The 23172-nt window shown below is 53.3% G+C and overlaps 1 protein-coding gene across 1 annotated transcript in view; it reads right to left on the bottom strand.

Moving 5' to 3' along the window:
• The window catches only part of RIN3 (Ras and Rab interactor 3), a 123133-nt gene extending 113876 nt beyond the window's left edge, over nucleotides 1-9257 (bottom strand). Inside the window, exon 1 of the mRNA XM_058740104.1 lies at nucleotides 9068-9257. Within this exon, the coding sequence (XP_058596087.1) occupies nucleotides 9068-9111 (44 nt within the window). The 5' untranslated portion in view covers nucleotides 9112-9257. The remainder of the gene's footprint in view (nucleotides 1-9067) is intronic.
• Nucleotides 9258-23172: the final 13915 nt, after the last annotated feature.

The raw sequence follows: 23172 nt of genomic DNA, 5'->3' as shown, positions 1-23172 counted from the left end.
AGGAAGGAAGGATGGATGGAAGGGAGGATGGATGGATGGAAGGAAGGATGGATGGAAGCAAGGAAGGAAGGATGGATGGATGGATGGATGGATGGAAGCAAGGATGGATGGATGGATGGATGGATGGATGGATGGATGGAAGCAAGGATGGATGGATGGATGGATGGATGGATGGATGGATGGATGAATGGATGGATGGATGGATGGATGGATGGATGGAAGGATGGATGAATGGATGGATGGATGGATGGTTGGATGGATGGGAGGATGGATGGATGGATGGATAGATGGATGGATAGATGGATAAAGATGGATAAAGAAGATACTAGTTGAGAAAAGAATCCCTGAATGTATTTTAGATGGATGCTCTCTCAAAAATGACAAGAACAGAAAGAAGTAAGCACAATAAATGCCATCATCAGAGGCACCTGGGTGGCTTAGTCGGTTAGGTGTCTGACTTTGGCTCAGGTCATGGTCTTGTGGTTTGTCAGTTCAAGCCCCACGTTGGGCTCTGTGCTGACAGCTCAGAGCCTGCAACCTGCTTTGGATTCTGTGTCTCCCTCTCTCTCTGCCCCTCCCCCCCTTACGCTCTGTCTCTCTCTCGCTCAAGAATAAATATTTAAAAAAAAAATTTTTTTTAAATAAATAAATGCCGTCATCAGATGCCATTGGTAGAAAGCTAAGTCCTTGCTTCAAACTGCAATATCCCTAGAGAAACTTAGAGTAGCCATCTCTGACAGTGATTGAGATTAAGGAAGCTGGAGACATGGAGGCTGGGGAGAAAGGTCCCTGGTGAATTCCTCCTTGATAGCTTGCTCCTTTAGCCAAAGATCATCAGACTGAGAATTTCAGATGCAGAGTCTTTTATTTCTTTGGTTTTCAAGGGTGGGTGAAAAAGCACACTTACTGACCCCAGGAATAATTTCGCTCTGGGGAAACCTGTGCCCAAGAAGAAGTCTTCTCTGCGACTGTCGTGGCCCCCTTTCCTCCTTCCGGGCTGTCCCTCTCCACATCCCTCTCTCCTCTTTCTATCTTCAGAAAACAGGCTTTTTCATCAGCCCTGATATCTCCTATCAAATGTGAGTCAAGGAGCTGGGGTGGTGTTGACATCTGAAGTCCCATCTCTTAACTAGGGGATAAAAAGTTCTTGGCTTTGACTAAGAACCCAGAGTCAGTGGTGAAGCGGGGGCCACCTTCATGGGGGAAGGGTTGCACAGGACGGTCCCTCTAAGGCAGATCTTACCATCAGGATCCAAAGGTCCCCAACCCTGGCCTCCCCCGCCTAGAATCCTTATGTCCCCCACCCCAGGCTCCAGGCTTGTGGGTGGAGCCAGGTTTGGGGTAGGGTGGGGGCGGGGCAGGGGGGGAACCGTCACTCTGCCTGGTCCTAGGACAGAGCGTGCAGGGGGGGCCTGGCCCTGAGGCTGGTGCCATGAGCCCATAGGATGTGGCCTGAGTGTGCACTGTTACCACAGTACACACGACACAACAGGCCTTGACCACAACCGCTCTCTAGCCCGTTTCTTTTAAAAAGGAACTAACATTTTTCATAGCGGGCTGGTTCATTCTCTCAAACGAGTACAAATTGGAGTGGGAACACTCCCAGGAACTCCCAGAAATTACTGGCGAGATGGGGGCAAGGCACTCTGATGAACCCCCAGAGTTGTTTCTGACCCCCAGAAGTTTTGACCCCCAGAATGGTTTTAGCCACTGGGGCGGCCTCCTCAAGCTCCACCCCCCTGGGCAGAAGAGCTGCCTGGGGCAGCAGAGGACTTACTGGCAGGTGGAGAGAGCCTGAGATGGCGGCCATGATGGTGGCTTCCAGATGCTTCTATCAAAGGCCAAGGCTGACAGCCACACAGGTATGGAGTCTGTAAGGCCCTCCCCACCGCCCTGTGGACACCGAGTCAGAGGGGAGGATTCCTCTGTACCCACCCATCGCTTTTCTCTCTTTCCAAGCCACGCGGGCAGGAGGGAAGGTTCTGGGTTCACTGGATAGCTCTGTGGGGGGTGGGCAGGGGAGGCACAAGGTGCCATCTGCGGCCTGCAGGCACAGGGACAGCTGTCTACTTCAGGACGGTACCGGGTGTGCTGTGGGGAGGCCCTGGGGGTTACCTGGCAGAGAGCCCCCACCGTCGATGTCATCCCTCTCAAGCCCTGACAGGACAGCCTTCCCACCAGAAACTCCGCGACGTGAGGCTGCCTGTGATCTCCTCGGTGTCTCCTCAGCAACCACCCAAAATGGCCAGCGCGGGAATCCAGTCACACTCAGAGATGCCACTCCAATGCCGTCCAGTCGGCACATTCTAGCAGGACAGCAGAGGCCTGTCCCCAGAGTGGGCTTCCACAACCCATGCACTTTTTCCTTTAAAAACGGTTCTTCAAAAATAAACCCACAGCAGTGAGAAAACATTTCCTTCCAGGTACTCGGTCAGGGTAATGACCCAGAAGTCTCCCTTCTGAGTCTTTGTTTCTTATGAAAGTGTACCCGTATATTCTAGACTGTTCCACAGGCTGCCCTTCCAGCCATCAGAAGGAAGAAAGGCTAGGTCATCTTCAGCTGGCACATCAATCCCCTGAGCTCTGATATTACTCCAGGACACCAGCTTCTGCTGCCCGTTGGCCAGTATTCAGGGAATCACTGAATGTCAGACCAAGGGGGAACCTAGAGATCACTGAGTTCGTTGAAAAATGAGGCCCAGCGACAGACACTTGCTTCCTAGTATTCTTCCAAATCACCACAGGGACGGGACTCTGGAGACATCCTACATCCTCAGCAAGCCCCTAAGCATCTTCCAGATGAGCAAAGGATGATACAATTAGGGGGACTCCGACCCCCAGGTGTAGCTGGCTCTGGCATGGGCATGAAGGGGGTGCAGGATGGACGAATCCTCCTGAAGCAACTACAGCGGCGTTTCTCAGACTTTCCTTCAGCAATTTTTATTTTGCAAAAAAAGACACCAAAAACTAACAACCACCATCAATTTACCCAATCGTTTCATAGAAAAAAGGAGAATTAACATGGCAAACAAAACAAAACTCCCATCTCAGAATAAAAGACAGTTCTGCCCTGGGGGCGCCTGGGTGGCTCAGTCGGTTGAGCGACTTCAGCTCAGATTATGATCTCGAGGTTCTTGAGTTCGAGCCCTGCCTCGGGCTCTGTGCTGACAGCTCGGAGCCTGGAGCCTGCTTCGGATGCTGTGTCTCCCTCTCCCTCTGCCCCTCCCCTGCTCACACTCTGTCTCTTGCTCTCTCAAAAATAAATAAACAGTAAAAAACAAAAAACAAACAAACAAAAAAACAGTTCTGCCCAGGAAAAGAGTTTGGCAGCCTTGGCTGATACACATCACACACACACACACACACACACACACACACCCCTTCCTAGTTTTTCAGTGGACCACAGACCTGCCCTCGGGACCCAATGACCCAGGCTGGGCTCACCCAGAACCTGTACAGCCAGCTAACTCTGCTCTCTCAGCTGAGGACGAAGTATCTATTGGTAATCCAGAGCTGGCTTCACCGTCTCCCACCCTCTCTCTCGGAGAAGTGAGGGAGCACAGCTAGAATTAGGGGACCCCGCTGAGGAGGATAAAACGAAGTGACTGGTGCCTATACAGGGTCCCTACCCAATTTCCTGGGTGGCCAGCCGCCTTGTTGTCCCACAAGGGAAGGCTGCGAGGCAATTTTTAGAATCCTGTTCAGTATGTCATTGTTCTCAAGCGTTTATTGAGTGCCAGCTGTGTGCAGGACAAAAAGATATGGATGTAAAGATCTGATCCCTTTTATTTGGAAGTTCATAATCTAAACAGGTAGACATGATATTAATGGGGTTTTGGTTTCTTGCTAGGTAAATAAGTAGCTCGTGCATAAAGTTTTTTGCACGATTTAAGAAGGATTTGCAGGATTTAAGAAGAGCTGGTGTGGATGGAAGGCTTCATGGAGGAGGTGACGGCATTCCAGTTGGAAGGAACTTTGTGGGCAAAGGCAGGGGAGGCTATGGCAGCTGTGCGTGCCAAGGGGAACAGAAAAAGTAAGGCTGTACATTGGCTTCGTGAAGGACTGGAATGGGGTATGGAAGACAGGGAGTCCTTAAGGGGTTTTTAAATAGGAGATCATGGCACCTAAGGGTGACCAGGGGTTATGGCAGTCATGCTGTTTTCTCCACCCCTCCAGGGGGACCTCGATGTGGCTGGCTGTCTGTCTTCTGTCTCTAGTGGCAAGAACCATTTCACCAGAAGGGCTTATTTTGGGGTGGGTGGGGGGAGCGGGTGGTGGTAGGATGAGATCAAGGGGAGATCGACAGTTTAGAAAAGTCATTAACATTGTGATTTTCATCTTTAGTTCCAGTGTTGAAGAAAACATCCATGTTTTGGCCGCCCCTGGGGCATGGGATAAACGGCAGGTTCAGGGTAACAGTTACGTAGGCAAAAGTTCTAGAGCTGGCTGCCAGAGCAGCACTCACTGTCTCCAAGCCAACTTGCCAAGAACAAGATGACTCCTGGGCTCTCACTCCCTTCTGAAGGTGACTCCCGGATGGGGGGGGGGGGGGCGGAGGGTGGGCAGAGAGCCATGGGGGCAAACAGGAAGTCTGGGACTTTTCTGAGGCACTTCCCCCCCGTTGGGGCTCTTTCTGGGCACCCAGACGCTGAGGATGGGCCCTCTTCCTACGCCAGGCCTTTCTGTTAGTGCCTCCCAACCAAGATGTGCCTCTCTCGTTCTGATAAGGGAGGGGTAGACCCTCCACTTTCCCCCTTCCAAGTTTGCTCAGACACTTCTCCCCTCCAAACCTGCCCTCCCTCCTCATTGCTCCCTACCCAGTTCTGCTCATTTGTCATGGCCTGCATAGGCATGAACTGGCGACAACCCTCACTCAAGGGACAGATGGACTCTGGGATGTGATGTAAGGGACCGAGTGTGTGGTTGCCAATCAGCATTCCTTCCTCCCCTCTGCTCTGGCCCCTTCCTGAGAGGCACTGCAGGCCAGCTCAGATTCCTGTCTATAAAGTGGAGCTCCAGGAAGGCCTGAGAGGGCAGTGAGGGGCCTGGGTGGGTCCCCCGCATTCAACCATCATACGTATTTTTGGTTGGGTTCCCTCTTTTATTTCCCGATCCCCTGGATTAAAATGCAGGTGCCTTTATAGGATTTGTAGTTTTTAATGTTTTCAGTCTCAGTAAAGATCACTAAACAGGGACCCAGGCCCAGGATAGGTCCTATCAAGTGGTAGGGGAGATTGGGAAGAGGTCCTCAGGGACAAATGTGCTGAGACTCCCCTGTCCCAAGCAGACCCTGAGCCTTCACCCCCTAATGCTTCCCAGGGGAGGCACGGGGGCTTCTCAGGGTTCAGAAGTACAGGCCTGAGCTGGTTAGGTAACCCTTTGCTGCCTGTGGGCCGCAGCCTCTCTTCTGGTCTGGAAGGGGGTGGGTCTCCCAGCTGAGTGCCAGCCAGGACCACCCAGAGGCATTAGCCCCTGCAAGCAAGGAGGCCCAGGTCGCCGGGCAGAGCTGGAGTTGGTATCTGGGACCCTGAATTCATCACTGCTCTGGGTGGGCCCCACCCCAGAGGAGTCCCCTGTCTTAGAGCTGGGAGTGAATGAGGGACTTCTCTCAAGGAGTTCAGCGGGATCCCTGCATTATGTTAGGCACGAGGCAGAGAGCCAGGGGTCTCCCAAACCCTGGGGCTTTGCCCAGGCAGCCCCTTCAAGGCCCAAGGCTCAGGAGACCCAATTTCTAGGCCCAGCCCCACCTCCAGCTCCTAAGACCTTGGAGCTGGAGGTGGGGCTCACTTCCTCTTTCTGGGTCTCCTTTCTCTTGTCGTTAAATTAGGGGATTGGAGGGGCGCCTGGGTGGCTCAGTCAGTTAAGCGTCCGACTTCAGCTCAGGTCACGATCTCGCGGTCCGTGAGTTCGAGCCCCGCATCGGGCTCTGGGCTGATGGCTCGGAGCCTGGAGCCTGCTTCCGATTCTGTGTCTCCCTCTCTCTCTGCCCCTCCCCCATTCACGTTCTGTCTCTGTCTCAAAAATAAATAAACGTTAAAAAAAAAATTTTTAAAAAATTAGGGGATTGGATTAGATGCAAGAGTGGAATCCTTTCTCAAATAAAATCTTAAGCAGACTCTCAATTCATCAAACATAAAAGTGTGGGCTTTGAGTATACGTGTCCTCAGTGACCCCTGCACACAGGTTGGCGTCCGGCCCCTCCACAGGTCACAGCTTCACCGGGGCCATCTCTGCGCCTCCCCACTCCCTCCTCACCTCCCGTTCATCCCTTCAGAGGCCAGCGCCTCTCCCTCTCCTGTCTCCCTGGTCACTACCCGCCCTCCTGCCCACTGAAGAACTTCCTTCCTCTGCTACAGTCTGTTTGCGATCCGAATCCGAATCAGATCACCTCTGTGTGCGAACCCCATCTGCAGCCCCCAGCATCCCCCAAGCCTTAACCCCACCAGACCACCTTCTGCCATCGTCCCCCACATCAGCTGCAAGTGGGAAGGGGCTTGGTTTAACGCTGGGCGCCCGCCCCCACCTAATGTAAACGCTATTTGTTGAACCGAAGGAGAAAAAGTGTCTACACCTAGGATACTGGGCAGTCTGCCTTTTCTTTCTCCCCAGCCGACATCTGCACCAAGGAGGAGACAGACCTTGCTTGCCAAGGTCCTCACACTCCTATTCCAGGGGGCTCTCTGAGCTCTGGGGGGTCGGAGTAGGAGACATTCTTCCCAGCTGTCTGAACATCACAGCGAGAAGGAGAGGACTTTTGGAAGCCCAGTGGAAAGAGGAGTCCTCCTCTGAGGACTCAGAACCCAGCCCCAAGTGGTTGGTGGGGTCTGGGGGTGGCATGGGGGTGAGGAATCACAGATGATTGCTCCTCCTCATCTCTGGACTGTAACACAGGTGGACATGCGGCCCGGGGAACAGGCGGTGCCTGGGGTGCACCCGAAAACTGCCTTGTAGTACTTGAGAGTCAAGGTCTGGGCTCCCCAGGGCAGAACAGGGTCTGATATGGTAAGAAGTTAGAGGGAGGCACCTGCAACTCAAGTTCAGGAATTCCTGTCTTAGGACTGCCACAGTGGTGGCAAGTTCTCCGTCCCTGGAGGTATGCAAGTACCTACCAGGTATGAGTTTCGGTGAGATAACTATTTAGGAACCCTTCCAGCACAAAAGGTCCTCTTAAATAAAGTGATGTTTTTAGCAGTAAACGAGTATTCCTTAGAATGTGCCAGGCACATCTAAGCAGGCCTGAGCTGGTGTGTTAACCCACGGCTGCCTGTAGGCAGCCGCTTGAATATTAACTCATCCAAACCTCATAACAATCCTATGAAGTTGGTGTTATTATTACCCCCAATTTACAGAGGAGGCAAGACCAGGTCTCTTGTCCAAGGTTAAATAACTGGTGCTATTATCAACAAGTGGAAATGATAATAATAATTATTATTATTAAGAGTTTACCCTATAGGCCAATGTGCAAAACTCTTTATGCATTATCTCATTTAACCCTCAAAACAACCCTGTGAGGATAGTTACTACTACTTATCTTCATTTTATAGATAGGTAAACCCAGGAACAGAGAGGTTAAGTAACTGGTCCAGTAATGAACAAAGAAAAGCAAGAGGAAGTAGGTGAGGGGGGGTCACTCCTGGGGAGGGGTGGGGAAAGGGAAGCTGGACAGGTCAGGACCCTGGCCCCTCACCACCCCTTCTTCCATGGGAAACTCCTCCTAGCTCCACCCTGCAATATTGGGTGTGGCAGAGACTTGCCCCTGAGGGGCCCCCTCCCCAACATAATTTCCAATTCTTCCCACCGGATGGCATTTGTCTTTCCAGACGTTACTTCCAAGAGAAAGCATACAGGCAGAATTTCTGGGGAAGGGCGGCAATGGGGCAAAAGGGAGGAGGAAGGCATTCAGATCCAGAAGAGTTTAAGCCCCCAGCCCGCCAGAGTGGGAACCAGTCACCTCCAGCTGTCCCCCAGTCCAGAACTGCACAAGATCGGCCCATCCCTCTTGTTTTACAGAGCAGAGAACTGAGGCCCTGGGAGCTGGAGCTAGGGGTCATGGAGCTCCTGGGGTCATGGAGCGAGGCCAGGCAGCAGCTGGGTGTCCATCACTGAAACAGGCCCGGGAGTTTTAAACCAAAAAGCCAGGAATGGCAGCCTCGGGGCAGGGGTGGGGGTGGGCGCCCGTCAACCTTGACACCCCGAAAGGTTCTAAGAGGCCTTCCCAAGAATCCACCACTGGAACTGAAGCCTCTTCAACCCCCTGAAGCTTCGCGAGACGCCCGCTGGGCTGGGCGGCGGGGAGGGAACCTTCTCCCCGGAGCGCAGCCCTGAGCAACGTCCAAAAGCAACTTCGGTGGGGGTGGGGGACATAAGACGAGGCACACGAGACCCCTCCCAAACAAGTCAGTTCCCAAACAAGTTCGGCTTCACGCATGCCAAGCTGTGCCTTCTCCCGGGGACCCACCAGACCCCAGCGCAACCCGTGCGCCCGGACCCTCCCCAGGGCTTGATAAAGGCAGGTCCGAAGGTCACCGTCCCCGGACCCGCCTGAGGGACGGGGGAAGGGGATCTCGGTGGGTCCGCGGTCTAGGCGGATTCGTCAGCTGTCGGGGCCGCTGGCGCCCGAACTTACGGGGACCCCGGCCCCCACCCCACGCCCGCCTAGTCGTCAGCGTCCCAGGACTCGCGCGGGGACGCAGGCGGAGCGGCGGGTGCAGGAGGCTGGCGCGACCCGGACCCCGCGTGATTGCTTCTGAAGTTCAGGCGAGACAGGAGCCGGGGGAGGGGGCCGCATCCACGCAGCCCCTCCGCCCCGGCTCTGACAGGTAGAGACGCTTTTCTCGCACCCGGCCTCTTAGCTGGTTTTCCAGCGAGCGGTGACGTCTGAGCTTCGAACTTTGGCCAAGTCCCCGGGTCCTGCAGCCACCAGCGCGGCCCCCTTCCGCGCAGAAGCGGAGTCCGGCCCCGGCCGTGGCCGCGGGGCTCGGACTCACCCGACGCCCCGAGGCCGGACGGCCGGGGCTCCCTCGCGAGCTCCGAGCACTCCCGGGGGGGTGGGGGAGGCAAGACTTACCCCGCGGGGTCCCCGCGCTCGGGCGCCCCGGCCCGTCGGATCATGCCGCCGGCAGCTCCGGGACCGCGGACGGAGGGGCTCAGGCGCCGGGCGGCGCGGACCGCCGTGCCCCGGGCGCCCGCATGGCCCTGGCGCTGGCCCTCGGGAAGGGCCCGGCCGGGCGCCGCCGCCAGCCCCGCGCCGAGTGGGAAGCCGCCGCCGCCGCCGCCGCCGCCGCCGCCGCGCTCTGGGGCGCTCGCTGGCTTCCACTTCCTGTATCCGAGCGCGCGGGGCTTTCAGGAAGAGGCTGGCCTTGGTGGTCAAGGGGTTTTTGTCAAAAGCCTCTCGCCGGCGGCGGGCGGCCCGGAGCCCCCCTGGGGCACGCGGAAGCCCGGCGGCCGCGCCCCGCCCCCCCCCCCCCCTCCCCGGGGCCGGGCCTGGCGGCGGGCGGCGGGCGGCGGGCGGACCGCGGCTCCGGGCGCGGACGTCCAGCCGCCGGGAGCTGCCTCCGCGGGCAGGGGCTGCGGCCCGCGCGGCTCCCGAGAGCGCCGCGAGGGAAACTTACAGCAAAGTCTCCCACACGGCGAAGAGTCGCGTGGGAAGAAGGAAGGCGCTCCCGGCTCCTGCGGACCGGCAGGTGGGGAACTCGGGCCGGGCTCGCCAGACGGGGAGGCGCAGCCTTGCCTCCCGCCCCAAGGAGCCCGAGACTCGCCCAGGGGCAGCCCCGGACCAGAGGCAGGTGGCCTCTTGGATGCCTCCGCTAACGGTGAGCTCACTACTCCACAAGGTGGTCTGTTCATCCACGGGCACGTGATTCACTTATCCTGGGGACCACCCCTAGGTGGGATCGGAGTGGGAAAGCCAGTGAGCTCACACAAATAACCGCAGCCACAGCAACTCCCGTGGGACCAGGAGGCCTCTCTTCTCTAAGCGCCGGCAGCACTCAACACTGCCTCCTGAGCCCAAACTGCCCTCAGAGCATTTCACGTGACTGGGCACGACTGGACCTTGCAAGGCCACCTCAGTCTAACGCAGGGTTTCTCGGCCTTGGCACCACTGACATTTGGGACCAGGCAATTCTTTGTCGTGGGGGCGGCCCTGCATATCGTAGGATGTCTGGCGAGCATCTCTGACCTATGTGCACTAGACACCTGGAGCATCGCCCATCCCCTGTAACAACCCCAAACGTCTCCAGCCTTTGCCAGATAGATGTCCCCCTGTTGAGACCCATGGGTCTAATGCCTTCATTTAAAATTTTTTTTTTCAACGTTTTTTATTTATTTTTGGGACAGAGAGAGACAGAGCATGAACGGGGGAGGTGCAGAGAGAGAGGGAGACGCAGAATCGGAAACAGGCTCCAGGCTCCGAGCCATCAGCCCAGAGCCTGACGCGGGGCTCGAACTCACGGACCGCGAGATCGTGACCTGGCTGAAGTCGGACGCTTAACCGATTGCGCCACCCAGGCGCCCCTAATGCCTTCATTTTATAGATAAGGAAAACTGAGACATAAAGAGAGGAGGAGACTCACCCGAGGCCACCCAGCAAGTTGGGCGCAGGCAGGACTGAGACCCGGGGCTCTGGTACAAGCATCAGGAGGCGTCTTTGCCCTCCATGCCTCTGCCCTGCCACTCCCCTCACACCCTCCTCCCCACCTTTCATGACATTTCCACCAAATCAGCCTGGCAGAAACTAGAGAGGAAAGAATCCCCATCCCTAAATAGAAGTGCATGCAGCCTCCTGGTGGGGACGTAACGTGGTGCAGCCACTTGGGAAAACGGTCTGACAGTTCCTCCAAAGGTGAGACCTGGAGTCACCACATGACCCTGTGGTGCCACCCCCCACGTGGGTATCCAGAGAAATGAACACACGTGTTCGCACAGATGCTTGTACATGAATGTTCATCGCAGTATTGGCCATATCAGTGAAAAAGTGGAAACAGTCCAAACGTCTGTCAACTGATGAGTGGATAAACAAAATGTGGTACGTCCATACAGTGGCATAATGTGAGGCCATAACAAGGAATGGCGTACTGATACAGGCTTCAACATGCATGAACTTGGCAAAGAGCTCAACGGAAGAAAGCCAGTTACAGAGGATCACATGCTGTAGGATCCCATTTACATAAAATGTCCGGAATGGGCAACTCCATATAGAAAGAGAGTTATATTGGTGGTTGCTAGAGGCTGGGGGGAAGGGAGCACGGGGAATGACTGCTAGTGGCTCCGGGATTTTTTTTTAGGGGGGTGGATGGTGAAGAAAATGGTCTGATATTGACTGTGAGGATGTTGCACAACTTTGTGGTCAAACTAAAAACCTTTGAACTACACTTTACGTGGGTGAATTGTATGGTACGTGAATTCTATCTCAATTAAACTGCTATTTTGTTGTAAAACTGCCGTGTCCAAGAGGCTACGCTGACTCCTCTGGCCATATCACTTCCTCCTCTGTCTGCATCCCTCCAGGCTCCCTCATTAGATCATAGCCAAGCTCCCACTCACCTTTCCTCTCCTCCGGAGGCTCAACAGTCTGCTCCCTGGACCAGAATCTTTTCTACGTCTCCCTGGATAGGACTGTAGCTCCTGTTTGAACGCATGAGCTTTGAGGATAGACTTGTGTTCATGTCCAACCCCAGGACCTTCCAGCGGGGGTAGCCCCAGGAACATCACTTCCTGGTGCCTCAACTTGCTGGGCTGTAATAGTGATGAGTGTAAGTGGGCACCTGCCCCAGGTGGCATTATTAGTCTCTTGTTGGTGGAACCAGCCTGTTGGCCTCCCTGGCCCCCAGGAAAGAGGTCTATCCGACTGTCATATCTACAACGATCCCTCAGGCCCTACCATGCTGATGCCGACTGTGACTAACCCCCCTCTTCCCCCGGCCCCCGCCCCAAATAAAGGTTTCCTTCAGCTTCCTAGGCTGCGGCTGAGAAACAGGACAAGCCCCTTGAAGCCTGGGTTCCATGGGACCAGCCCCAAGGTTCTCACCACATCCCGACAGAATCCTCCACGAGGCCTGTTGCTCACCTGCTCCGTGAAGACCGAATTCCTCAGGTAGACACCAGATGAGGTCCACCCTGCCCCTGTTGCTGGTAACTGACCGAAAAGGAAGTTGCCGAGATTCCAGAAATCCAAGCAGCTCCTCTTAGCGGTGGCCTCTGACAAGTTGGCCCTGAGTGTCCTTCCTGGGTCCCTGTTTGACTCGCTCAAGCCCTCACACACCCCACTCCTCTCCCCGGACAGATCTCAGGACGCCTGCTGGGGGAGTGAGCATCTGCTGCTGTTTGGGCCCGCAGGTTCCTTCCCCCTGCCCCTAGCCTCTGTTTCTTTGTTAATACTGGTACCGGGGCACCTGGTTTCCCTTTAAGGAGCTACTCCTCCCGGCTGGGTTCAGGTGGAGATGACAACTACCCCCAACTGACCGGGAACACATATTCTAGTCTAGCCAATCAGAGCCCTACACTTAACTGGGCACAGTGATTGGCTGCTTCACGGATCAACACGTGACCCAATTGGGCCAATAAGATCCTTCCCTGGGACTTTTCGTTGGCACTGTTCAGGAAAGCCAGCAGTCTTCCCCCCACCTCAAGCTGGCTAAGCTGGGAAAGTATGAACTTGGGGTAGCACAATAGCTCTCTGAGCCACCATGTGGTAAAATGTACTCAGGAAGAAAGCCAAGATGGAAAAAAGCAGTGCAAGGAGAGATGGGGCCCTAGTGTCACCTGTGAGGTCTAGATTCTGATGTGTCTACAGCCAGCTGCACCATTCGACATCTCTGTTACAAGAATGAATACAGTACTTTTTCTTTTCCTTTTTTAAAAACTCAAATACAATTGGAGTCGGGCTTCTGTTAGTCGTCACCAGGGAGTCCAGGCTCTCCATGATTGCAGCCCCTTCTCTGTCTTCACTTCTTGCTGGGCCTGGAGGACGTCCAGTTGTGGCGGGGCGATGGGAATAAACAGATAAACACTTCAACTTATTACCCCAAAATATAAGAGGCTGGTTTGCATCTCTGGGGTCCTCATGGGCAGCTCTCACCTCCACCAGCTCCTCAGCCTCCTCCTCCCTCCACACAGCTGAGGGCAAACAGACTCAGTCCTGAAGAGCACCCTGGGACTTTTCAGGGAAAGGTCACCCCCAGGAGGTCAACTTTAAGCCTTGCTGGAGTTTCTGGGGACGATTAGCCAAGAAAAAAAGTCTCACGGCACAGTCTTGCTTTTTTAAAAAAAATTTTTTTTAACGTTTATTTATTTTTGAGACAGAGAGAGACAGAGCATGAATGGGGGAGGGGCAGAGAGAGAGGGAGACACAGAATCTGAAACAGGCTCCAGGCTCTGAGCAGTCAGCACAGAGCCCGACGCGGGGCTCGAACTCACATACCGCGAGATCGTGACCTGAGCCGAAGTCGGACGCTTAACCGTCTGAGCCACCCAGGCGCCCCCAGTCTTGCTTTTTAAAACTTCCCCAAACCTTTCTCTGAGTTGGATAAGAGACATTAAGGAAATAGAGTGTGTTCTTTCCCCAGATATTTTCCTTCTATCTAGAGTAGTCATTGAGAGCAGGGACTTGAGTCGTGCTGCCAGGGTTCAAATCCCAGCTTTGTCACTTAGTGGCTGTGTAACCTCAGGCAAACGACTTTGCGTCTCTGTGCTGCAGCTTCCTCATCTGTGAGATGGGATAATAACAGTGCCTACCTCACAGGGTTGCTGCGAGTGTTGCATGAGTTCATGTAGGTAAGGGGCTTAGAACAGAGCCTGGCATATAGTAAGTACTCAGTAAGTATTAGCTATTATTTGTACCATGACTAAGGTCTTTAATGTATCAGTCAGATCTCACAGCAAACAAATGGCACATCTGATTAGGATAATTTGAAGAGGGTTTTGGTTTTATTTTTATTTTTGAGAGAGAGAGAGAGAGAGAGAGAGCCGGGGAGGGACAGAGAGAGAGGGGGACAGGATCCGAAGCAGTCTCTGTACTGACAGCAGAGAACCCGATGTGGGGCTCGAACTCACGAAGCGTGAGATCATGACCTGAGCCAAAGTCGGATGCTTAACCGACTGAGCCACCCAGGCGCCCCTTGAGGAGGGTTTAATAAATTTGTAGGTGGGGAAATGCAAGAGAGAGTGCTGTCAACCTCAGATCCGTTACCTTCCTCAGCCCAAAGATGGGGAGAAGGGGTAGTTTCCAGACCCAGAAGCAGAGAGTCCTGTCCTCTCCTTGCCAGGGGAGTGGAGCAGGGTCCCTCAGTCTAGGAACACAGCCAGCTCACAGTGACCCTGAGGGAGGCAGCCAGGAAAAGAAATGCTCCGAGTCTTTTCCCTCCCGCCAATCTGCAGTGAGGGTGTCCCCAAGTTGCCCAAGCCTGCTGGAAGCTAGAGGGCTTGGGAGCCCCTCGGTCGGTCCCTGTGGGTGAGGAGTCCCTATGGATCAGCCTGCTGGAGTGCGGAGAAGGGCTGGGGGCAGGGGCGGGGGCGGGAGGGCAAAGCTGGGGAATCAGACACACTGGCTCAAATCCCCCTCAGTCTCTGGCCGGGAAGCCTGGCAAATCAGTCAAGGCAGCAGACATGTGAGGGAGGCCGTTTGGATTCTCCAGACCAGCCCATCTGCCAGCTAAATCCACGCAGTGACCTCTGTCACTGTTCCGTGGAACAGGAGGATCACTAGGCCAGACCTGCCTGAACTCCCGGCTGGTAAATTGGTGACATATAATAAAATGGTTGCTATTTGGGATATTTTATTTTGCAAAAATAGATACAGGAAACAGCTCTTTCTGTGGCTTTTTCCATTGTTGGGCCCCCAGTAAGCCCCCTCGTCTTCATTCCCTGTTACTTTAGAGAAATCTTAAAAGATGTGGCGGGAGGTGGGGCACCTGGGAGGCTCAGTTGGTTAAGCCTCTGACTCTTGATTTCGCCTCAGGTCATGATCTCTCGGTTGGTGACATCGAGCCCCACATCGGGTTCTGTGCTGGCAGTGTGGAGCCTGCTTGGGATTCTCTTTCTCCCTTGCCCTCTGCCCTCCCTCCGCCCCTGCAAAATAAATAAACTTTAGAAAATTAAAAAATAAAAGTGGGAGGAAAACCACTTTATTATTGCAAAATCAATCTGTATCCTCAGGGGTCAGCCAGGAAAAAAATGTCTGCACCGGCTGCATAGGGGCTGAGGTGGCCTGGGAACTAGACTCTGGGGAAAGCAACAGCGTCTTCTCAGTTCTTGTGACGTCTGCTCAGCAGGAATGAGGGCTGGGCGTACAAGGCCTTACAACTAAAAAAAAGCAAATCCTGGAAATCTGGAATTTTATAGGATTGTTTCAGATTTCTAGAGTACCGTACTGGCTAAAGAAACACTTCTGAGGGCCCAGGCACCCCCGGGGGCTGGTTTGAGATCTTACTTCTGTCTTCTCTGAGGCTCTCTCTGTCCGCAAGGTGCATCTGACGCTGGCGTGGGTGTGCCTCGTGAAACCCAGCGGGCACTCGGGGATTCCCCAGGTTCTGGAAAGGACAGAGCCCTGACAGACATATTCTGCGCGTCTCATCGGAGACCACGCAGGCTGTCTCCGGCACTGGTCTCCGCAGAGAGAGGATGTTCACGAGACACCCCCAAGAGTTTTTAAAGCAGCCCTCAGCCTGGACTATGGAGGCAGCAGATTCTTGTCTGCTCTCCCACTCCCACTTGGCCAACACCATTCATCCCTGAGGCAGGAACTAGAGGCTCTGAAGATCTGCCTCAGGGAACTCCTCTCCCCGCCAAGACAACCAGCTGCATTTGTTCATCTGACTCCATGATCTGTCCCTGACGCCTGTCTGTTCCCAACCGAGGTGCCCTCTTAACCTGCACTCGTTACATATTTCTAGACACTCTAATATGCTCATGCTTCAATTATCCTGAGTGTGAGTACAGGCTCCTTAGGAGCGGGGAATACACCTCCTTTTAAATTCTTTTCTACACCCCACCCAGCAATAACCAGTGGAGAACTCTGTGAACAGTAAACACTTAAGAAGCTCTTATTGGCTAAACAAAAACAATTTGTTGCCAAGGAGGAAAGCTGCTCCATTTTGGAGTTCTGTGCCATTGTGAGGATTATCTCTGCTTTGTGCTGTCCGAAGATGAGCTAAAACTGGGGCCAGGAATATCCTCAGTTCATACAGTGACACCAGTGAGGTGCTGGGAGCTCATGGAAGTCCTGTGCTGAGGACTTTTTAGTTTCGTGAATGAGCCAAGCCACAGGAAGATGCTCTTGGGTTTAAGTGACAGAAAGCTCTGAATCTAAGTGGATTGAGTACAAAGGAAATGGATTGCCTCTTACAACTTGAAGCCCAGAGACAGGAAGTGCATCAGGTATCTATTGCTGTGTAACAAATTACCCCCAAGGTTAGTGGCTTAAAACAACACAAATTTGCTATCTCACAGACTCTGTGAGTGGGGGGGGGGGGTCTTGGCAAAATTTTGATGGTTGCCTCTGCTTCAGGGTCCCTCACAAGGCTGCACTCAAGTTGTTGGCCTGGGCTGGGGTCTCATCTGAAGGCTCGACTAGGGAAGGGTCTGCTTCCAAACTCAGATGGCTGTTGGCAGGATTTAATTCCTTCAGGGGACCCAGTATCTTGCTGGCTGTTGGTTGGAGGCCATCTTCAGTGCCCTGTGGCATTGAACATGGCCTTTGATTCATCAAAGTGTGAAACTGAGAAGGCAACAGAGAGAGTATGATGGAAATCACAGCTTTACAGAGCCTAATCGTGGAACTGACATCCCATCATTCTGCTCCTATTCTTTTTTTTTTTTTTAAGTTTTAAAATTTATTTTGAGAGAGAGAGAGAGAGTGAGAGCAGGGGAGGGGCAGATAGAGAGGGAGAGAGAGAGAATCCCAAGCAGGCTCTGTGCTGTCAGGAGGATCCCAGAGCTTGATCTCACAAACTATGAGATCATGACCTGAGCCAAAGTCAAGAGTCAGGAGCTTAACTGACTGAGCCACTTAGGTGCCCCTGGACCTATTCTATTAGAAAGTCATAGGTCCTGTCTACACCCAAAGGCAGGGGATTAAATAAAGGTGTGGAGACCAGAAGGCAGGGATCATCAAGGCCATTTTAGAAGATAAGTAAAGTGTCAGGGACTCAATGCTGCCATCAGTCACTCTTTTGGTCCCTTTCTCTGCTTTGCCCTCCTTGGCACTGACTCCATCCTTGGGCTAGTTCTTGTAAGCTTCCAAGAGAGCTGTCCATGGCAGTGAAGGTCATGCTTTCTAGGTCCATCCTGCAGGAAAGGGGAAAAGCCTCTCTCCGAAGCCTAGGACAGAAGTCCATGTAGTGTGATTGGCCGTATTAAGCCACACACCTGCCCCAGTCACCTGGAGAATGTCATGCCATGGTGGCTTATGTTACTTAGGACCCATACTTGGTCCTCGGCTTGGAAGTGATCTTCCCCCATATCATGGTGGGGTGGGGTTGAGACCCAATCAAAGCTAAGGTTCTGCTGGGAAGGAAGGAGAGAATAGGTATTGGGTAGATAATCAACAGTGTCCACTACATTTGTATGGAAATGACCAGAAAAACAAGACCATGCATGAGAAAACATTTGGAGTTGATTGATATATTCATTATTTTGACTGTGGTGGTTATTTCATGGATATTTACATATATATAAACATTGGGGTGCCTGGGTGGCTCAGTCAGTTAAGCATCCGACCTCGCCTTAGGTCATGATCTCACGGTTCATGGGTTTGAGCCCCGCGTTGGGCTCTGTGCTGACAGCTCAGAGCCTGGACCCTGCTTCAGATTATATGTCTCCCTCTCTCTCTGCCCCTCCCCAACTCGCATTCTGTCTCTCTCGTCAAAAATAAATAAACATTAAAAAAAAATTAAACATCAAATTGTATACTTTAATATGCACAACTCTTGTATGTCAATTATACTTCAAAAAAGGCTGTTTTAAAAAGCATGTCGTATCTTTAGTCATTATGTTATGAAAAACACAAAAAAAATCAAGCAAATATTCTTCCAGTTTTCAAAAACTACTGTTTGATTCTGCAGAGAATTTATTCATGTCATTGATGAAGGAGTAAATTCTGAGTTATGCCTTTGTTGATTTGCTTTGGTTGAACACGTTAGTGTAGACAAAAATGTGATAATCTATAGCATTCCTATAGTTCATCGGTTGCAACCATAGGTGTGTTAGAGGTACAAGAGTTTGGCAGCCCTTCGTGAAAACATTTGGTGAGAATCAATTGCATGTGTGGAATTTATAGTAGAGCATTATATAGTTTATTATGTAAGGAAACAAGGCCACAAGTTATAGGTAGAGTTCAAGTTGCTCTAACAATATGGTTTCTAAAGATTTGGCACGTGGGAGTCATTTTTCAGGATCATCTTCTTTGCCCCCTTCTCCCCCCAGTGAAGGATGGCCAGGGAGGCATAGAGGAGGAGGTGGCCCTTGGCAGGCCTGAAAGGACTCAGCCCTTCACATGGGTGCAGGCAGTGGGGGGGGGGGGGGGTGGGGGGCAGCTGGCTCGGGAGAGACTCACTCGTCTTGTTAACATGGCCCTCTCAGCAGCACCTGGAGTGAGGGACTGGAAGGCCTTGGAAACAGTGACTTCTGGGAAACAAATCCATTTTTGACAAGAGGCCAGATGACTGAACATTAGCAGCTCATCAGATCTGAGTTGGCTCATCCGACCAGAAGGCAAGCCAGGAGGCCCGAGGCTCTTCTCTGGGAACTCCTACTGTGTGCCAGGTACTGTGACCCTACGTGTCAAGGTGGGGAGACAGCTCCGAGGGCGAGGACACTTATAATTTCTGCCCCCCCTCCCCTGGGAATTCTTCATAGTCTGGTACGCAGTCTTTAACCATGTGTGATTCATTCATGTGTGCCCAGATTAGGGGTTCAGGATGGTTAAATAAATGAGATAAAACCTGTGTACAGAGTATATTACCTACCCACTGATGTATAAAATATTACCCCAAATGTAACAGCTTTAAGCACAGTAAACACTTTTTTTTTTTTTTTATTTTAAAAAAAAATTTTTTTTTCAACGTTTTTTATTTATTTTTGGGACAGAGAGAGACAGAGCATGAACGGGGGACGGGCAGAGAGAGAGGGAGACACAGAATCGGAAACAGGCTCCAGGCTCCGAGCCATCAGTCCAGAGCCTGACGCGGGGCTCGAACTCACGGACCGCGAGATCGTGACCTGGCTGAAGTCGGACGCTTAACCGACTGCGCCACCCAGGCGCCCCTTTTTTTTTTTTAATAATCTTACCATTTCCATGGCTCAGGAATCCTGGAGCAGCTTAACTAGTTGGGTCTGACTCAGAATCTCTCATGAGGTTGCAGTCAAGATGAAGGTTGGCAGCCATTTTGTACTATGAGGCTATATGCCTCACGTAGGAAGATAGGACAAAAACAGAGGAGGCTGGGTCGCCGCCACCATGGAGTGCCACACCAGTCTGGACTGAACACCTTTGTCTTTTTCTATGTGACAGAGAATAAAATCCTATCCTGTTCAAGTCATTGTTCTTTGGCATTCTTCTGGAGTAGGATTTCAACAGGTAGAAATAAGGGAAGGGCACCTTTGGGGAGGAACGTGACTGTGTGAGTAAAGGGTTGGAGGTAGGACCCTATTTACCTCTCAAGACAGGGATGAGGGAAAAATTAATTACTGCCTAAGAAAGTGTAAGTGCCCATCTTTGAGGGGTGCCATATTGATAACGACTAATCCTCCTTGTTCGTTTTTGTCTCGAGGGTAAGGACTGTATCTAACACTTCTTTGTATAGCAGGCTTGGCAAAAAAGATGTTCCTTAACTACTTGGTGGTCATGCCGTGATTTATTTCTATCTCACTTCTCCCTTTAGGGGATACTCACTTCCTCTGAAAATCAAGTGTGGTGTCCTCAAACCTTCCTGGTGAGAAAAGCCAGGCAGGTTTGTTTAAAATCATGGGGTGGCAACAGGCTGGTCAGTTTGATCCCGAGGAATCTGCAGATCCCGAGGCTCTGCAATGCCTTCCACCTTGTGCCCTGCCCCTGACAGGGGTGCCAAGAGGTGTGTGTTTGGGGAATTTTGGGGTTCAGTTCAGCTGCTACTAATTAATGCTGCCTCAGGCAAGTCGATGTTGGGGAAAGGAAGGAGCAGCACCCACGCTTCCCAGGAGTCTCGTCTGCAGATGTCTCAGATCCTGAAACTGTGGGCTGTGGTCCTCACAGGGATCTTGGTCTAGGGCAGGGCAGGCTACGTGAGTCGTGGGACCCACTGTCACATGAAAACGTGTGACCCCGTGCTCAAAAAGTATTGCAGATTCCAAGGCAGCAACAGCAGAACATGAAACCGGGCACGAGAGCCTTCTACCGGTGGGGCTTTCTAAGCATGGGCTCCGTGACTGCACGGGTGACCTGGGGTGACCAATATCTCAGTTTGTCGCAGCCCGATGGGTTTCCCAGGACACGGGACTTTCAGGGCTACCCTGGACTGTCCCCACTTGGTCCCAGCACTCTACCTGGCTCAGCATCACAGGGAGCCTCCCCGGATCTCCTCAGCCGAATCCCCAGCCCAGAGGTCCGGGTCAGTCCCACTTGGAGCTCCGCAGGAATGCTCTGGGTCCTGCACCGGGGAGCAGCCTCTCTGCCTGCCTGACAGTTCAGCCCACCCTGGACTCTGCCGGCTGGCCCCGCTGGCTCCTCCCAGAGGCCCCAAGGGCAGAGTGTGGCAAGCTTTTTTTATCTGGCAAGCTTTAAAGAAAAACTGATTCGTGACCCTTGCTCAAGAGGGAGGCTAAAGAACAAGGAAGGTTATCGCCTCGGGGGCAGGGACCCCTGCAGTGGGAGAGAGAGATTGGGCCCGAATCCTCAGACAGCAAGGAAACGTGGGGGTTTCTATCCAAGGAGCAGGGTGGGGTCCGTGGATGGAAAATTACTGAGAGGAAGCATCAGGGGTACAGGGATTGTGGCTAAATGTCAGGGGTACGACGGATTGTGGGTTCTTGCCGAAGGCGGGCCAGGGTGGTCAGCGTCCCCTGGGGTTAGTGGGGGACAAGGAGCCAGATCGCAAGTCGAGGGTGACCAGTGTGGAGGATTGGGGCTTCTGTCTAGACCGACTTAGCAGGATTGCTCCTGAAAGTGGACAGGGTGGGGACCAACATGGAGGTCCAGAGGTCATGGGCCTCGTGGAGAAGAGAGATCAGAGGAGCCTGACCAAAGCTTGGCCAGAGAGGGGCTGTCTCAAAAGCCCTTGGCCCTCTTTGTTCGCCATGGCTCTTTTTTTTTTTTTTTTTTTTTAATGTTTATTTATTTGTTTTGGGGGAGATAGAAAGCGAGTGGGGGAGGGGCAGAGAGAGAAGGAGACAGAGAGAGAATCCCAAGCAAGCTCCTCACCATCTGCGCAGAGTCCGATGCGGGGCTTAAACTCACAAACTATGAGATCGTGACCTGAGCCGAAACCAAGAGTCGGACGCTTAACCAACCGAGCCACCCAGGCTCCCCCGTTGCCCACAGCTTTTATCTTGGGTGCTCTCCCTCCCAGCACAGAGATCCCCAAGAAGGCAGCCTGAGACCTGCCCACCACACCCCCCTCTCCATCTCCTTCTTTTCCTGCCGCTCCTGGGTCCCAGGGCTGAGTCTCAAGGCAGACAGGGGGTCTCCTCTCTGTGGGAGAAACTGTCATTCCTGCCCCGCAGGCTTGGTTCTTGATGTCCTACCTGAACTCCCCCAAATCCTCACCACTCCTAAGCCCATGTTCCCCCTTCAAGAGGTCAAGTGCATGCTCTCCCTCGCCCTGCTGGAGAGAGAGCAGTGGGGAGGAGCTCTGGACGAGCAAGGTGTCTGTTTCGCCCGCACCAGTGCTGCCTGTCTCGGGTGTTCGCCAGACTGGAGGCATTGGGTGTGGGGTCGGATCCGTTATCTCACACAATGGGCCACATAGCCCTGTGTGATAGGCTTTACGACCCTCATTTTGCAGAGGAGGGGGTGTTCTCTGAGAGGCTAAGTCACTTAGCCAATGTGGGTCCCACAGGCTTCCTGGACTCCAACCTGCTCCTCCCCAGGGCTTCCTGTGGGGAAGCTGGTAGCCCTCCTCTCCGGACCTTCTCCTTTACCTGGATGATCAGTTCCTGGGTCCTGTGGGCGACGGCACCAAACAGAAGCCCACCAGTCACTCGGTGAGCATCGAGCACCTGCGCTTAGCCAGCCTCCCCTCTCCGCCAGTGTCCTCACTTCTTTTCTGGGTTTTGGACTCCTGGCCGATCGCTCTGTGGCAGCCCGGCCACCGCGCCCGAGGCCCAGCGCTTCTCCATCTGCAGTCCGAGAGATCATTCGGACACTGGAAGGCAAAGCGGCCACTGTCCTGTTTGGCAGCCTTCAGTGGCTCCCCACTGCCTGACCCCCAGGGGCCCTGGCAGCCTCGGCCTCCCTCCATGTCCCCCTCCTCATCCCACTCATAATCTCTGCACGAGCGTCCCGTGGCCACTGTAACGAATTAACCAACGTTAGTGGCTTCAAACACCTCAGTTGTATTAACCTGCAGTCCCGGAGGTCAGAAATCCAAAATGGGTCTCAGTGGACTAAAATCAAGGTACCAGCAGCCCGTTTTCCTTCTGGGGACCCCAGGGGAGAATGTTTCCTGCCTTTCTAGCTTCTGGAGGCTGCTGAAAAATCCCTGGATCGTGGCCCCACATCCCCCTGGCCTCTGCTTCTATCATCACATCCCCGCTTCCCTCTGACACCTGGCATCCTTCTGATGAGGATCCTTGTGAATAAACACATCAGGGCGACTGGGACAATCCAGGAGAGTCTCCCATCTCAGAACCCCTAACTTCACCCCATCTGCGAAGTCCGCTTTGTCCCATAAGGTGCCACATTCACAGGTTCCGGGCATTTGGGACATGCGCTTCTTTCGGGGGCCATTGTTCTGCCTCCCACAGGCCCCATAAGTTTCCCAGCTGGAATCCCTTGGGGATATCTGAATATCCCCATGTCATATTTTTCCTTTACGCATTGCCTCTTTTTAAATCTGAACGACTTGACTTCTGCATGGTTCCTGTCTTGTGCATTAGCTGCTTGCCATCACCCCTCCTCACCCCCCTTGTCCACTGAGCTTCAGCTGGGGTCGGTGTCTGCCCTGTCAGTACGACTGGGTGCCCTTTCTCCGGGCTCCTGCC

This window comes from Neofelis nebulosa, chromosome 7 (assembly GCF_028018385.1).
Source record: "Neofelis nebulosa isolate mNeoNeb1 chromosome 7, mNeoNeb1.pri, whole genome shotgun sequence".
NCBI lineage: Eukaryota > Metazoa > Chordata > Mammalia > Carnivora > Felidae > Neofelis > Neofelis nebulosa.
The sequence above is the reverse complement of the archived record's forward strand: the minus strand, read 5'-3'. Positions and strand labels throughout refer to the sequence as shown.